Here is a 17,375-nt window from a genome sequence, read left to right on the forward strand (position 1 = left end):
AGCTCCTGGTTCTGGAGGCTGGGAAGTCCAGTGTCATGGCACCAGCATCTGGTGAGGGCCTTCATGCTTCCTCACAGCATGGCGGAGGACATCATGTGGACAGAGGGCAAGCTGTGAGAGCCCACCCTGTTGACCTTATGGAGTCCTAATCACCTCCAAAGACCCACCTCCACTCAACATGTGAATCTGGGGAATAAGTTTCCAACACATGAAATTTGGGGGACGCATTCAAACCATAGCAGAACTGGAGCAGGTTTGAGGAGGGAGGGTTTTCTACTGAGCCAAGAATGCTGTCCCGGCCTGCAGGCAAGGCTGCTGCCATCACCTTCCCATACAGCCTCAGAGGAGGGCCTAGAGCCACCTCTGTTCTGGTGCCTACGGTCTCTCATTGCCACTCCTGTACCTCTAGAAGCAGTAATAATATGTGTACAGGGGATGTTCTACCATTTGCTTAGGGTTGCACAGCGTCAACAGTGTCAGGAGACCTGACTGCAAGTGGGAGGGTGGGATGCTTCTTTCTACCCTCCTCTGCCCTTGTAGAGGATCTCTCTCTTTTTTCAAGCACTCAACATAATTTTATTGAATAGACAGTATAATCATCAGATCCAGTCAAAAGCCCAGTGACATGACAAGCATGCTTACTCAAGAAGCAGCTGTGCGGGGTTTACCCCACCAGCCACGTGCCTTCCCATTCCTCTCCCCTCTTGCTGGTTTCTAATAGAACTAGCTATACAACTTTAACATCACTAGAATTTATTCGGACTGTGTTGTAATGATCTGATTCTGTATCTGCCCATGTCTCTGTGTTATTGGTATGTGAATATTTGAATGAATGATTAAATGATTTCTCAAAACCGACATAATTCTTCAAGGTATTATGTTTGCTATGAGAACCTACTAAAAATAACTAGCACTGAAATGTTTAAACTATATTTTCATGTCAGCATGCTTTTATTTTTAATGTACTGAATTATTGGTTCTTTATATATTGATAACATTGCTGGGTTAACTATAAGCCTACTTCCTTTTTATTGTCTTTATTCTACCTTCTCTGTTCTTAGGGCTAGTTTGTGTACAGTAGACCTTGGTTCTTAGTTGACCTCTAGCTTGATCTCCTTTATACACTTCATGCTTTCATTCATTGCACTCAATTAAAGAAAGCTATGTAAGGGCCGGCCCGTGGCTCACTTGGGAGAATGTGGTGCTGATAACACCAAGGCCATGGGTTCGGAGCCCATATAGGGATGGCCGGTTTGTTCACTGGCTGAGCGTGGTGCTGACAACACCAAGTCAAGGGTTAAGATCCCCTTACCAGTCATCTTTTTTTTTTTTTTTAAAGAAAGCTATGTAGATGTACCTTGTAGGGGTCTTTACTCGGTATAGTCAGACCATGACGACCAGCTATGCACTCTCCTGGAAGAGAACTAGATGTGTGTGCGCACCGCTACAGCCGGCTCAGGAGTGCACTCTAATATTTGCAGTGGGTAGGGGTGTATCCAGGGCCCCCCAGGACTGAAGCACTCCCTCCTTCCCCGGCCACCAGGGTGTGGTGGCTGCTGATTGTGCCAGCTGGAGCCCCCTCCAGGATGTGCCCTCTGCTGAGGAGGGCTGCCTTGCCCAAGGGCTAGCCCTTCCCCAGGGTAGCCACATCCAGTGGCTGATCCACCTGGCGGGATAAAGGTGCCCAGAACCTTGCTTCCCTTTGGGGCGATGCTGAAGGGCACCCAAGGTGCAGAACCCCTGTGGGACCCCCAGAGCCTTTGTGGTAAGGACCTTGCAGCTCTGCTTGTGCTCTGGCCAGTCCTTCACCCTTCACTGTTCCACGGGTGTGGATCCCCAGAGCACTCCTCAGTAAACTTCCTACATGCATATCTCCATCTTACAGTGTGTCCCAGGAACCTGATCTGTGACAGTATCTTTTCCTCAAGTTCAAGTTCAGTGTCTGACAAGCTGGGGGCAACAGGGGGAGGAGGTAGTGACACTTGCTGAGTTTCTAGCCCCATCTGATCTCAGAGCAGCCCCGCCTGAGACTGCAGAGCTGCAGGAGGGTCCTGAGCGGCCTCTGCTGCTGTCTGCCTTAGGATGACTCTCTCCGGGAGGTACTGGCATTCTTGGAAATTCTGTTTATAATGCAATTCTACAGACCCCATTTCTACAATAGTTAATTTCTGAAGATGAGAGATGCTTGAAATGCATGAAAGTGATTTCTTTTTTTAAGTGAAACATTGAAAATCACATTGCTGGGTGTCTGGTAGTGTACTTCTTGAATTAGTGAAGCTAAACTCAAAGACGTTGGGCAGCAGAAAGGCCCGATGCGAAAAGGCAACCTGGGCCCCAGCAGTCACGCAGGTCTAGGACTGTGGTTTCAGCTGCTTGGTACACTGGTGTACTCTCTTCAACTGATTTAATTTCCCCCGTCTCCATTTGTTATCTGTAAAGTGAATGTAAAGACACCTGCCTGTTATTATCTAGCAAGCCCCCGTGAGAAGTTGTGAAGTTTCTTAAGGGTTTTTGATTTTTTTTTTTTAATAGCTTTCTGGAATTTATTTTCGAACTTGAAAGAATTATTCCAAAATCAAGGAGGAAGAAGTGATGTGTGTATTTGAAATGGATTTATAGGTTTATCGACCCCAGCAGTCTGCACCTGCACCCCGTGGTCCCCTTCCCACGCCATGTCACCGCTTGGTGCTGTGATTGTGCCGGGCAGCACGTGGGAAGCAGAGGAAGGCGGGCGCACACGCGGCCCTTCCTCGGGGCTCTCGATCTCTCCATAACGTGGTTGCCTTTCCAGGATTTACTTCTCACCCACAGGAGTCCCAGCCAGATCACATGCATATTTCTAGACTGCAGGGGACAGGCCTAGCCTGAGCATCTGTGGTGGAGCTGGCCTTCTCTGCCTGAGGCTGCAGCGCTCCTGGATCCTGCCCTTGCTGCCTTGCACGTGCTCTCCCACATCCGCCTTCTGGTGTCTAACCTGCAGTGCCTCCTCTCTCCTTCCAACTTATCTTCTGCCATTAAGATATAAGACTTTCGGTCTTTTCCATATATTGTGATCTTCTTGGTCAAATGGACCTGTAGTATATTATTATCTAATATTGTAGACATAAGGCAATTATGAGAGAAAGAATGACTTTTATTGAGTGCTTACTACGTGCCGGGCACTGTGATAACCTCTGTAAGTGCATTATTTCATTTAACCATCCCCGTTGTTCAGACGAGGAAACTGAGGCAGAGGGATTAAAGAATACTAGGCTTGGTTTGGAAGAATTGGGACTTAAACCCTGGCAATCTGGCTCCAGAGTCTGCACCCTTAGCCATTTTGAAGTGCTTCAGCAACTTACGGACTTTTTTGGCCCCAGCCTGCAATGATATATTTTATGTTGAAATCCAGAGCCGCACACTCTTATAATTGAAACACAAGTTTCACAGAGTAATATCTACCCTTAACACAGACAGTGTACTCTGGCTCTTCCCCATGCTGGCTCTGTCTGTCTTTATTTCCTTCCTTCCCTCCTTCCATTCCTCCCTCCGTCCCTCCCTTCCTTACTTATCACACCTTCTCAATTGAAAAACAGTGCAGTACTACCTTCCAGTGTCCGTTTGTTCATTCATTTATTCATTCATTTGTTCATCAAATATTCATTAAGTGCCTTCTGTATGTCTGACACTATGTGGACACGGGTACAGTGGTGAATAAAGCAGACAAGATCCCTGTCCCCGTAGAGTTTACATCCAGAAGATCTTGCACATGAAATGCAATTGGAAAAAAAATTTATTGCAATATGGAAACACCACCTCCCACCCCACCCCCTGCCGAAAGAAAAAGTCTGAGGAGAAATCTATTAGGTATCAAGCTTAGATTACCTGGTATAATATACAGCTCTCATTAATATAGTAAAACAATCAGTATATTCAGACAAAGGAATACTATGCAGCAATTAAAGTAACAACCTAGCATGATGTGTATCAATATGGATACATTTCAGAAACATGGGAACAAGTTACAAGAACATAATAAATAAGCACAGTATAGCACAGGACAAAGGCAGATTACTATATTACACAATGCAGGATAATACAGTACACCACAAAAGTATAATATAGTATAGTATCATTTGTGTAAAAGTTTTAAAACATTCAGAGCATTCAGAAAAATACGTATTATGGGCACATACATATGGAGTAAAAGTGAAAAACCATTCAAGGAAAGATCACATACCAATTTGAGGATAATGCTTATTATCCACTGAAGTGGAAGGGAAGATTGAGGCTTTAACAAATATTGTCAAAGTAAAAAGATTTAGTAAATGTGGCAGAATTTAATTATTGTTAAGTCTGTGTACATCTTTATCTTGTTATTTTTGGTGCTTCTCTGGATATTTAAAATATTTCATCATTTTTTATTTTATCTTTTACTTCATCTTTTAAAAAAATTTATCAGTATACAGTGTAGTTGAATTTTTGTATCCCTTTACCAATTCCTCCTTTGAAAAATGTTTCATAATTTTTTAAAAAATTGGACAGGAGAAACAACAGTGCTGTCCTGCTCTTCTGTTTCTGGTGCGTGCATACTTCTGTGTTCTGTGCCTTCAGCTGGCATTCTCTATCACACTCCTGTTGAACTCCTTTAAAGAAATGCTGATAACCACAAGCATCTCATAGCCAAGAGGAGGTTTGGGGTTTGTAGGTCAGGTTTCAGGGGCATTGTTCATGGCTCACCAGCAGAGGGTGCTGCTGCCCAGCAGATGCGATGGTGGGGTTGTGGGCGGGCACCAGGCAGCTCTCCTGGTGTGGGACCAATGCCCTCCAGGGCAGCACCGTGCTACCCCGGGGGGTGGGAAAGAAGGGTATTTTAGTATGTGCAGCTTTCTTTCTGCTTGTAGGAAGAGGCGCAGGATCTAGCTGTTTGGAAATGCATCATGTTTCTCTGAATACTTATAGCCTTGGTTGTTTGTGAGGCTCAGAGTACTGGAATTGGCACATGCCGAGAGCATCCTTTGCTGCTGGTGTGCTGAAGAGCCTGCTGCTTTGTGGGGAACTTTACTGTTGAACTGACCAGGGAACCTTACTTTTATTCTAGGTGGAAAAGGATTATTCTTACCTAAAGGAGATATGTGATCACCAAGCAGAACAGCTGAGCAGAACCAGCCTAAAGCTGCAAGAGAGAGCATCAGAGAGCGACGCAGAGATAAATGACATGAAAGAAACCATATTTGAATTGGAAGATCAGGTGGAACAGCACCGGGCCGTCAAGTTACATAATAACCAACTCATTAGTGAGCTAGAAAGTAAGTAAAGTCAAGTCCAGGTGAGATGTGGAGCAGGCGGGAGTAGGATCCTGAGGAACCAGGAGTGGGCGGGCGACTGGAAGAGTGCTAAGAATGCGTGTTAGCCAGGGTTTATGTAGTGTCTTTCTTTTGAATGCTCTATACAGAGAGAATGGCACTTAAGAAACAATAATTATTGCCCTAAACTAAGTGGAAAACTGGATGGCAGAAGAATAGATTGTTGGACATGAGTCTCCACCCTGGGGTGGCTATGGAAACGAGCAGGTGCGTTTTGGATGTGCGGGGCACATTGTGTGTGAGCCACACTGCTGCCTCCGTCTCTGGACACCCCCCTCCTCTAGGGCGAGTGCTGACGGTTCCGCTGTGCTGGGGAGAGTTCACACTTACTTTCCCAAGGATTGTCCTCCTTGGGAATAAGAGGGTTACTCGGAATGAACTGTTTGCTGCAGTCATCAAGTGTTGTCCTTGGATCTGATGGACAGAGAGACACATGAGGGATGCTGGGGACGAACAGTGTGTGCTCTGAGTCTCAGGGAAGAAGCCATCCCAGAGTGTATCCCACTGATGGTAGGATATCAGGTAACTTACAGGTGTTGGCCACTGAGTCACTGACGAGGCATCAATATATGGCTTGTTTATGAACTGTTTGCTTTGAAGAGAGAGAGAAATTTTTTAAATAGATTAAACATTGACTGCTTTGTTACGATAAGCCTTATCAAATTATCACGTCTAATGTGTTTTGCTTTTGTAACAAAAGAATTAGTGCACAAAGCTTTTAGTGACACCAGCCGTTGCCAAAAATAGCTTAGTCAGTTGCCTGAGAAGTTCTTCAACCTGTACATTCAATCCTCATTATTTACAGATTCTGTATCAGTGAGTTCACCTACTCACTGAAATTTATTCGGAACATGAAAATTAATACAGCGCTTTCACAGTCATTTTTGGACGTGCACAGAGAGGTGAAAATTTTGAGTCATCTGGCACTTGTGTTCTCAACTAAGGTTGAACACAGACACTCTGCTTTATTGTTTTAGTTCTCATCCTGGACACAAGTGTGTTTTTCATGATCTGTTTAGTACCACAGTTGTAGTATTTTTATGCTTGTTTTTGGTGATTTTGCTGCTTAAAATGACCCCCAAGTGCAGTGATGAAGTGCTGTCTACTATACCTAAACATAAGAAGGCTGTGACATACCTTACAGAAAATGCACGGGTTAGGTAAGCTTCTTTGAAGCGTGAGCTGTTGTGTTGTTGGGCGTGAGTTCAATGTTAATGAATCAGTACAAGCAGAGAAGCAAAGAGGAAATTCTCCAATCTATAAGGCTGCTCCAGAAAGTGCTAAAGTAACAAACACATATCTATCGTGCATGAGAAAGCTATGGAAAAGATGGAAAGCAACTACATTTGTAGATTCATGAGACCCAAGGACACAAACCTAATCCTAGATGAATCACTCTTTCCCATAAGATCCTCAAGAGAAATGGACAGAAAGATAACAAGGTAAGGAGTGTTTTCTTACTTTGCAGCATTGACCCCAGACACAAACTCTGAAGCTCCACATGCTCAGTTAAAACTGCCAGGGTAGGACCTGACCATGAGTATTTTTTTAAACCTTCTCTGGTGATTCTGATTTATATTCTTAATAGACAACTGCTGCTCTAGATTAGAGCTTGAGAGGAACCATTGGGGAATTTTAACTAGTGGATTGACATGACCAAGTTTAAACATAAATGACTCCAATAGCAGGATGGAGAGAACTGGAGAAAATTAAGAAAAGTTTAGAGAACCTCATTGTTGGAGGTTGAAAACGAAAGGAATTTACATTCATATTGCCAGGGTCAGGAGAATGATAAACCCTCTTGGCTAGTGCTGGCTGGCTGGTAAGTTTCAAAAGGCTATAAGATGTGCATGTCAGGCAGGTTTTGCAGATCAGGAGACTGTGGAAGAATTTTTAAAGTTCACAGTGTTACAGGGAAGTGGGAAGACCAGGTGTCCAACACCGGTAAGACTGGCTTGTTTTAAAGGACATTGGCAAACAAACAAAGATAACGTAAATGGCCCTCTGGTTGACGAAAATATTTTGACCAGAGGCTCACAGGAACCTAACTCTATTTCCCTTAGGAGCAATAGTTCAGTATTTGTTAATTCGGTGTACATAGTGACCTTATGTAACTACCATGAGTAATGAGACTTGACTTGTCTTCTATACCTTGTTTTGTTGGTCATCGTCAGAGTTGGCAGTGCCTGCTCCAGTCTTCACTAGACATGGTATGCCACAGAACTGTACAATCTCAGCATTCCCTATTAGTGTCATCCACACCCTTCTCAGTGGTCACACTTGAGGGTACAACTGAAATCATAGGCGTGTGTATTTCCAAACACAGCACCATGCTTGAAAAGCATAAAGTCAAGACAGGTTTCTGTGTTGTTTTGTTTTTGTTTTTCATATATTGCTATTGAGAATATGGTTGTATTGTCCCTAAATCCTCAAAAGTCAGCACAGACACACCAAGGAAACCAATGTATAATTAATGTCCAAAGCAAATTTCAGGCCCACCCCCTGTGGTTATATCATCATATATCCAAGACTGAAAAATAACACAGACTGTGTTTTGAGAAGCTTTTAAACTTGTTAGGGATATTGGGTATTATTAGGATATCTTTTTGTTAGGAGACGTAGGGACACAAATCCAGCCTTAGACTAGTCACTCTTTCCCATAAGATCCTCAAGACAAATGGACAGAAAGATACCAAGGTAAGGAGTGTTTTCTTACTTTGCAGCATTGACCCCAGACACAAACTCTGAGGCCCCACATGCTCAGAACTGCAGGGGTAGGACCTGACCATGTGTATTTTTTTTTAACCTTTTCTGGTGATTCTGATTTGTATCCTTAATAGACAACTGCTGCTGTAGATTAGAGCTTGAGGAACCATTGGGGAGTTTTGACTAGGGGATTGACATGACCAGGTTTAAACATAAGCGACTCCAGTAGCAGGATGGAGAGAATCGGAGGCAAGGAGAACAAGGGACCGGAGATGCTCTTGATTAGGGAGAGGTGGGCAAGCCACCTATGAGCTGCTGAAATATACACACGCCCAGATTCTGTCTGCCCTTGGAGATTCTTCTTCTATGGGTCTAGAGTCTGGGGCTTCAACATCTGTGCTTTTGAAAAGCTTCATAAGTGGCTCTGAGGTTTCACTCTGGTTAAAAACCATGATTCTAGATACTGACTTAAAAATCACAGTAGTAATAACCAGTCATATTTTCTATTATATGAAATCCTTCTACCTAAGAGCAATAAAGGGCATTCAGGACAATTACGTGTAAATATCAGGGAGACCCAGAGTAAGTGTGTAAGTGTGAGTGGCTCTTGAGGTCTCTCCCCGTCGTGCTGCTACAGGGTTGTACAGGTTGTCTTCTGAGGGCATAACCTGAATAAGCACCACTTATTTTCCAAATCTTCCCATTCCCTACCTTGGAGGAACCTCCTGCTTCTAGCCCCCCATTTGCAGGGTGCTGAACATTGTAAACTTGCAGTAGAATGGATGGACTTGAAAGCTTGTTGCAGCGTCTAGAGCTGTCCCTTTGCTACCTAGCTTACCTTCTCCCAGGAGTCTCACAACTTCTCCAACTCCTGTCTGATCGTTTATTTCTAGGTAATGTGATCAAGCTGGAGGAGCAGAAGTCAGACCTGGAAAGGCAGCTGAAGATGTTGACTAAGCAGGTGAAGGTGAGATGTGGGTTATTGCAGTGGACGGGAACCCCTCCAGTATCTCGTTGTAAGTTACCCCTGCCTTAGGTTTGGAAACCTTGGGCAAATACCTGGTCACTCTCTAACCTGCTTTGTCACGGACCATTTCCATGGCGTGGACCCCAAGACCATAAATTCTTGTTGGCAGGAAGTAAAATTAGAATAGTCATCCAGTTTCAGGATGGAGTACTCTGATGACATGAGGATGTAGTTCTCACCTGTGCCTTTTCCCTCCTAGTAGTGAGATACCATTAAAGCAGGGACTCACTGAGGATTGCTGGCCGCTCTTTCTCAGTGGCCACCCTGGGGACTCCGGAGCTCCTGCCCAGGTACAGGCGTTGGCAGGCATCTGACTCAGGTGTGCACTCTGGCATTTTCAGGAGGACACCGAGGAGTGGCGGCAGTTCCAGGCAGACCTGCAGACGGCGGTGGTGGTGGCCAATGATATCAAGTGCGAGGCCCAGCAGGAGCTGCGTGCCGTGAAGCGGCGGCTGCTGGAGGAGGAGGAGAAGAATGCCAGGCTGCAGAAGGAGCTGGAGGAGGCGCAGGGCCGCGGCAGGTGGGTGCGAGCAGGGCCTCCCTCGTGTCCTGGCGGGCACCCGTCGCACTTGCTTCTCAGTCACTGTGCATGGGCCTTCGTCGTGTGCAGATACGGTGCTTCTATGTCTGTCTGTGCGTTTCTCCTCCAGGATTTTTTTGCCCCTGCACAACTAGGGACACTCCATGCAGGGCCGAGTCGCTGCCATTCCCTCGCATAGGCGGCGAAGAAACTCTTCCCTCACGTATGCAGGAGAAGTTCTAGCCAAGTGTCCTCCTAGGTTAAAAGAATAGACGTAATGTCTAGGATGCCCCTTAAATCCTAGTACAGATGATCCCTGGATTATGATGGTTCGACTCGGACAATTTTTTTTTATTTTACGATGGTGCAAAACCATCTGTTTTTTAACTTTCACTACAGTATTCAGTGAATCACATGAGATATTCAACACTTTATTATAACATAGGCTTTGTGTTAGATGATTTTGCCCAACTGTAGGCTAGTGTAAGTGTTCCGAGCACATTTAAGGTAAACTAGGCTAAGTGGTGGTGTTCGGTAGATTAGGTGTATTGAATATGCTTTGCCTTAACAATATTTTCTATTTATAGTTAGCAGGCTTATCAGGATGTAACCCTATCATAAGTCGAGGAGCATCTGGGTTTATTAGTGTAGGTAGCACACGCTAATAAATACCAACACAACCCCTTGCATAAGTTGCTCGCATGCAGAGGGGAAAGCTCAAATCTCACTCCTACCGGCCCAGGGACACAATTATTGGCAACGCTCATGGGCTCTTTTAAAAAGGCCTTGACATAATGCACGTTATTAAAAAGAAGAGTGTGGAAAATGTGCATCTGGCTGACACATGGTGTTCCCTTCTCTTCTTGATGGGGAACCACACAAAGTATTAGCCCAGAAAGCCCTACTTAACAGCCGGGTTTAAGAGGAAGGTATTCCTAAGGTGAGTTCAAAATTAAGTATTATTTAAAATTTAAATGGTTTACAGACAAGATTATAAAAAGCATTTTAGGCTTTAACTAATGTGGTGTTATCTTTCCCCAATCAGGAATCAGTGTCCTTACCTTTGAGAGTCTCAGATATTAGGAAATTATTTTGAATTTTCACATGTCTGTCATATATAAAACATAGTCTTTTAAAATGAGATTCAGTGGGTTCTAAATGTCAGGCTGTACAGTTTGCCTAATTTTTATTCCCAGCAGCAGGAGCTGGCTCCTGAGCCTGTGGGTCTGATGTTTTCTTTCATGGATTTCATGATAATTGGAAAGAGTGGATTTCTTCTCAGAATTCTGTTATGATTCTCCTGTCAAACCTGCCCCAATTAATCCTTCATTCCTTTGTTTATGACTTTTATGTAAAACAGCCTCTAGATAAGGGTTACCTCTACCCTCTGGCCACCAAAGAGTGTGAATTCTAAGTGAAGGTAGGAGGCGAGCAGGAAAACCAGACTTTATAGTGTTCCCTGTTGAAATGATCGTGGGGTCATTCTCGTCTGCTTTTGTGTCAGCTTTTGTTTGTCTATTTGTCTTGCTTCTATACTGTATGTCTTTGAAAGTGTAGCCAAGTCATAACTTGCAATGCTTTATATATACACTATTTTAAAGATAAATGGTAAAAGAGAAGTCCTGAGTTTCTGTGGTGGCCCTAAACAGTTTATTGTATGAGATGCTGTTATTTCTTACATAGATCCTATGATACAGGCCAGGCTATACAACTTGAACCCTAATAGAATAGGAAATCTCCACGTGCATCCTGACAGCTTAGGACTCCATGTGCTAGATCCTACATCTTCAAATTTAAGATCACTTTTTTTTTTTTTTTTTTTAACACAGAATGTTTCTTTTCTGATTTTCCAGCAATTTGCAAACCTGCGTCCCCAATCCAGCAGTTTAGTTCCTTACAAAAAAATTTCAAAATTCTAGAACTGGTACTAATCAGAATATGGCCTGTTATTGAAAACCATTAGGCATCAGAATGTTTCTTGCCTGCCATCGCATTTGGCAGGACATAAGACAACTGCCGGTGATGATTTCCTGTCTGATTTTGTGCTTCTCTGGCAAGCTGCCCCCTCTAAAGAGTTGACTGTTTGAAAGTTAACTCCTTGATGGTTCAGCCACTTCTTGAACCTACCACATGAGCAAGAATTGGAACCAGCTTACACCCTCAAAGCTCCTGAAGCCTAGCATTACCTCCTGGCTGAATGAGTTCTTGATTGAAACTTGATTTGACTTTGACAGTCGTCTAATAAGAACTCGAAAGTCATTCTTGGTTCAGCCACAGCCAAAGAACTTGCAGAACGTTCTCTGATGAGGTCCTTCCAGTGCAACAGAGAGAAGGTAAGAGCATCCAGAAAGCATCTTGATCACAACACAGTGTTCTCTGGTTCCTGTTCCCATTTTGCACATCTGGGCATTCGAGGGAGTTGTTACAGGGTCCGGCTGGTAGGCGAGCAAGTGCCTGGGCAGGACTACAAATTAGCATTTGTTAACAAGAACTCAATAACTAAAACAAAGTGGAATATTATTTAACTCTTTAATGATCTCAGTCCTGTTACATTTTCAAAGATATTTTTATTTCAGAGTCAGAATAACTGATGTTAAGGTGTGTGGGGAATGAAGGCTGCAGAATTATCTTTGCCACCAACTGACTGTCTCCTTCCAAGACCCAGCTTCTTCCTCTGTCCAGTGAGGAGAAAAGATGAGGTAGTGTTTGCAGGTCCCTTGAAGTTCTGCTGTGCTCTGAGACTAGTTGGTCAGCTGACCTTTCTCTGGTGAGAGGGCCAGAAACTCGAGTGCAGCCCTACCGTCTTCCTGGTTCAGTCCTTTCATCCTCCTTGGCATGGTGGTGTCTCCATGTTTTAGCTGTGTCCTGTTGCCCTGATATTTCTCTTTCAGAAACTTGAACCAGCCAATGTGTTTTTTAATGAACCTGAAAATGATCCATTTCACTGAACACATATAAATTAATGGATGAAAAGATAATGAATAATTTTCCCAATTCTGGTTTCTCCCCGTTTTGAACAATTAAGAGAAAAGCATTGAACTGAAAAGTTTCTTTGACATTAAAATATCACATCTTTTTCCTGCAAAGTCGAGTCCTGGGGCCTGGCAGGTATACGGAACACACAGGGAGCTCAGTAAGATGACTTGGTGGGCCACACGCAGCCTTGCTCGTGGAACACATTGCTGAGGAGCGGTATGTGACACAGTTCTCCAGCAGTAGCAGGGAAAGACCTATGCATTCATTTCCCTTGTTTTGAATTGGTAAACACCATTATTTTTATGGTGACTTATCCAATTCTCACTGTATTTATCCTACAATACAAATAGGCACCCAAGGGAAACATCTTAAAAAGAGATCATTAAAAACACTCAACATTTGTGCCTAACCAATTGTGTTAGTTTCTAAAATAATAGAATGTCCAAGATTCAAATGTGTTTGGTTTGTGCCGCCTGCCAGTTCTTGCATGGTCACTTCTGAAGTGAGCAGTACTCAGCCGATCTCGTGCACACTCTGCTGGGATGGGCCCTAACCCCGTGTGTGCTCCTCCGTGTCAGCCCTAACATCTGTCATGTGTGCCTGTGTTGCCCATGTGTTGTCTGACAGCTCTAATGGTTCACAGCGCTCAGCAGATGTTCTATAGCTGCCATGGAGAGGGCACGCGCGGAGGTGGGGGTGTGTTTTCTTGGGTTATTAAGATATCTTTTCCAACTCTCTTGCTTTAAATGCTTTGATAACGAATCCCTGGCCATGGTGTGGGAGCTGATTCTTGTGGGGATTCCTAAGCAGTTTCTGAACAGACCTCATGTTAGCACCTACGACTGTCAGGGACTCTGATATTTCATTTGGCCCTCAGTGCAGAAACTGGTCCTCTCGTAGCCTCTCACTCCAGCAAGCATAAATCGTTCACTGGCATATGACTTATTTTTTTCATAACTTAAATTTGCATTGATGACATTAGATACGTAGTCTGTAATTCTGAAGAGCTACATCTGCCTTGCTGCTCCCTGGCTCCCATCTTTACAGATTTGCTATGAAAAGTGTGGGCACAAGCTTCCCTTAGGCCGTTAGGAATTTTAGGCTGTAGTAATAATAGAAATCTTTTTATCTTTTGGCCTTGACAGTAGGGGGAAGCGTGAGCCTCTGTAAATTACAGACGGGCCTGAGTTGTTCATCCTGGGCGTCTCTGCTTCACAAGCATAGTTCTTGGTTGGAGAAATTCCTGTGGAAGGAGCCTCATAATGGCTTTTGAGGTCTTTGGCATTTTGTCTTTCTGAAAACCTTTGACTTCCAAAAAATTGGAACAGTAGGAATGAAGCATGTTGGCCCTAGTCTGGATCTTCGCTTTTCCCTGAGGGATGGTGTAAGCTGTTAACTCTTGTATTTGTCAATCAAGATCATGTTGCTTTAAGTAACCCCTTTACCAGCCTTTCCCTCCCATTCTGTTTCACAGCTCCATGGTCTTTGTCGGCTAGCAGAGCAGTTGGTGGAAGAAAGACAGCCCAGCCCTTGCCATGATTGGAAACTACAGCCATTTCTGTATGAAAGGGGGAGTGTGTAGAGGAGAAATTACCTCTTTACAAAGAGCTCGGTTGTCTCCTTAAAGCATTCACTGTTTCACACAGTCCTTGTGATCAAGTCCCTACCTTTGTTCTGCATTTTGGAATCAACTCTCTGCATGATCACAGATGATCTTTCCCTCTTTTTTTTTTTTTTTTCCTCAGAAGATTCAGCAGGTTTTTATTTGGAGAATGAAATGAATATTTATTTGGAGAATAAAGTGTTCTGAAAAGCCAAAGTAGAAGTCTTGTGGAAGGAATTTTTTTGTTTGCTACTAGCGTGTTCAGAGAGAGCAGTGGTGCTGTGAATTCGGAGCACTGGTGAATGCAACCCATGTCTGGGTTCTACTTCTCAGCATTTATCTCTATGGTTCCTTTTAAATATAGTATCTCATAATCTTAGAACTCACACTGCTTGTGGCAAAATAGGAAGCCATCTGCATGATGCCTTATTCCAAAGAAGTTAGAAAGTTCTGCTTCCTTATGTCAAATTTTGATTGAGCCTTTTCAAGCTGGGGTCTGACTTCATTACCTCATCTGAAGCAAGCTGCCACTGAGCTCTGGTTTGATTTACAGAATCTTTGTTGGGCTAAACATAAATAGATGTTTGGTTGATAAGAAAGGGTGTAGTTAGACCAGATAAGTACACATGGTGCCAGTGCTAATTGAAGAGTAACTGAAAACTAATGAATGACGCCTACGACAAAAGCCTCAAGAGTAAAACTTACCCTGGAAACTTACAGACTTTTAATGCAGAGGTGTACAATCCAGAGTGATCCAGAATTCAAAGTGTGGTTTTAAACTTTTGGAAGTACATACGTTTGTGAAGATCTGTATCCAATTCAGTGACCTCCATCCAGCAAAAACTACTGCATCTCTCCTGTGAGGAACGCTTACAGTACACACAGCATAGGGTTGTTAGCTATGGTATCCAAAGGATAAGACGAGAGTTATTGTCTAATAAACGGAAAATTAGGAGTAGGCATGCTCTTTAAACTCAGGAAGATGTTTTGGAGTGTCACCCTGGAGAGCACAGAACCGGTGGAATAATTTAGCGTGGGGTGAGAAAGAGATGTCGGTGTCTTCCCTATAAAATAATTTAGACACTTTCTAGAATTGTCCTGGTAGGATTGACATTTATATTCTGGGAGATCTTTATTTTAGATTGAGAATTCTTAGAATTATTTAAAATTCCTTTGCCGGGTGTTTTCAAATATGAACAATCAGGGAAATAAACAATAAGTAAAGCAACCTCAACTTAACAGGCACAGCTGTATTTGCACCCCATATTTTGATCTGTCTTTACTCCAGGTGCATTTGAATATTTTTATATGTGAGTGTTTATGAAGTGCTAAATAAATATGTTATTTCGAAGAGTTTGTTGCTTGAGTTTTAGTTACTGGCCACATGTCTGCAGGGCCTTTATTGTCATTTATTCTAAGTTTTTTTGTGAATATAGTTTCAGAAGTTTAAAGCCACGTCAAATAACTAGAACTTGAGATAGAAACAAGTTGGACTTTGCATCTCAGTTGTAGATAGGAGGTTGATGATGGAATATGAATGTAATTTTTAAATTATTTCATTATTAGAACAAGAGGGCACGGAGCAAAATACTAATTTTACAAAAATTAATTTTTAAAGCAAAACTCCAGGGTATAAGGAAATACCGCATATGTAGTTTGAAGTCTAGATTTGTCTTGTTGACTTTCAAAAGGCAAGAACAAAACTGAGGCTACCAGAGGTGGAAGAGAGGAGGGAGGGAGGGAGGGGAGTTAGCGAGAAGTCGGTAAAGGGCCACAAAAGACGATTCCATTGTGCGATGTTTGTATACTAATGATACTGGGGGAAAAATAAAGAAACGTTTTGAAAAAATAGATTTGTCTTGTTGAAATTTTAAAACAAATAGATTGGTGATTCAAAGTGTCAGATTTTTTCCTAATTATGAAGTAACATTTAGGTATACTGGTAAAAAAAAAAAAAAGGAGATGAATGAAGAAAAATATTCCTCTTTCTTCCCCTCCAGTACCGCCCTTTTGGGTAATCAGTGTTAACAGTGTGTATGTTTTTCTTTACCTCTCCATTTAGTCATGTAAATATATATAGGGTTCATTTTTATATTTTCTATAACAATGGGGTTATGTTCAGTGTATCTAGTATGCTGCACTGTCACTTTTCACTGATGTACCGTGGGCATCCTTTCAAGTCAGTATATACAAATCCAACTCATTTTAATAGCTGCATGGTATTCCACAGGATGGATGTACCCTAGCATATTCAAAGATTGTTTTGTTCGTGAACATCAAGCTTATATTTTCTAGGTTTTATTCTTTACAGATAATGCTGTGATAACATTCCTTATTCATGTAGCCTTATATAGCTGTGTTTTCATTTTTATAAGATAGGTTTCTTAAAAATACAATCAATGCATTAGAGAATATGCACACTTTTATTTAATAGATATTACTAGATTACTTACCTAAGAGTTGTGACATTTTACTCTTGGTGAGAGTGCCCATTTCCACACAGCGTTAGCAAATGTGAATGGTATTCATCTTAATTTCTGCCACTAGGATAAGCAAAAACCACCGTCTCATTAGCACTTTAATTTGCATTTCCATGAGCATGTTTTTATATGTTTACGATCCATTTGCATCTTCTCTAAGAATTGCTGGTTTACCTCCTCTGCCTATTTTTTCACTGACCTGATTGTTTTTTTTTCTTATCAGTTTATAAGTCATTATTTTATTAGAGATGTGTTTTTATCCCAATATATTATGGGTCTTTTGGCTTTATCATGGAAAATTTTATATTGTTATATAATATAATCTGTTAGTGTTTTCCTTACTGTTGATGGGTTTTCTGTTTTTCTTTACAATATCTCCTACCCCAGTCTTATATGAATAGGCCATTAAATCGTCTTCACCTGTTTTACACCCATGTGCGTGCATGTGCACGCCACACACGCACTCAGACATTTGATCCTCCTTTATTTAATCTGATGTGGAATACGGTTCTTTTCCCTCCAGGTGGATAGCCAGTTAGGCCAGCACCGTTTATTGCCAAAACCATCCTTTGCCCACTGAATTAAAATCCCACCTGTTTTATAGTGTTCGTTTCCTCTATATTCAGAAACTTTCCCAAATATGCCCTCATTTTTTTTTCTTTTGAGTTAGTTCTACTTTAAAATATTTAGTTATAATGACTATTATAGTGCTTGTATT

General features: G+C 42.5%; 1 protein-coding gene across 2 annotated transcripts in view; it reads left to right on the forward strand.

Moving 5' to 3' along the window:
* Positions 1 to 17,375, forward strand: part of SPECC1 (sperm antigen with calponin homology and coiled-coil domains 1) — a 186,322-nt gene that overhangs the window by 89,191 nt on the left and 79,756 nt on the right. The window contains exons 5-8 of one of the 2 annotated variants that reach the window (XM_063110530.1): positions 5,081 to 5,288; positions 8,945 to 9,018; positions 9,420 to 9,598; positions 14,049 to 14,125. In XM_063110530.1, coding sequence (XP_062966600.1) covers positions 5,081 to 5,288; positions 8,945 to 9,018; positions 9,420 to 9,598; positions 14,049 to 14,070 — 483 coding nt within the window. In that variant the 3' untranslated portion in view covers positions 14,071 to 14,125. Of the gene's footprint in view, positions 1 to 5,080; positions 5,289 to 8,944; positions 9,019 to 9,419; positions 9,599 to 14,048; positions 14,126 to 17,375 lie in introns of those variants that run through there. The other variant, XM_063110531.1, reaches the window with a different exon arrangement.

The sequence above is a fragment of the Cynocephalus volans genome, chromosome 10 (genome assembly GCF_027409185.1).
Source record: "Cynocephalus volans isolate mCynVol1 chromosome 10, mCynVol1.pri, whole genome shotgun sequence".
Lineage (NCBI taxonomy): Eukaryota > Metazoa > Chordata > Mammalia > Dermoptera > Cynocephalidae > Cynocephalus > Cynocephalus volans.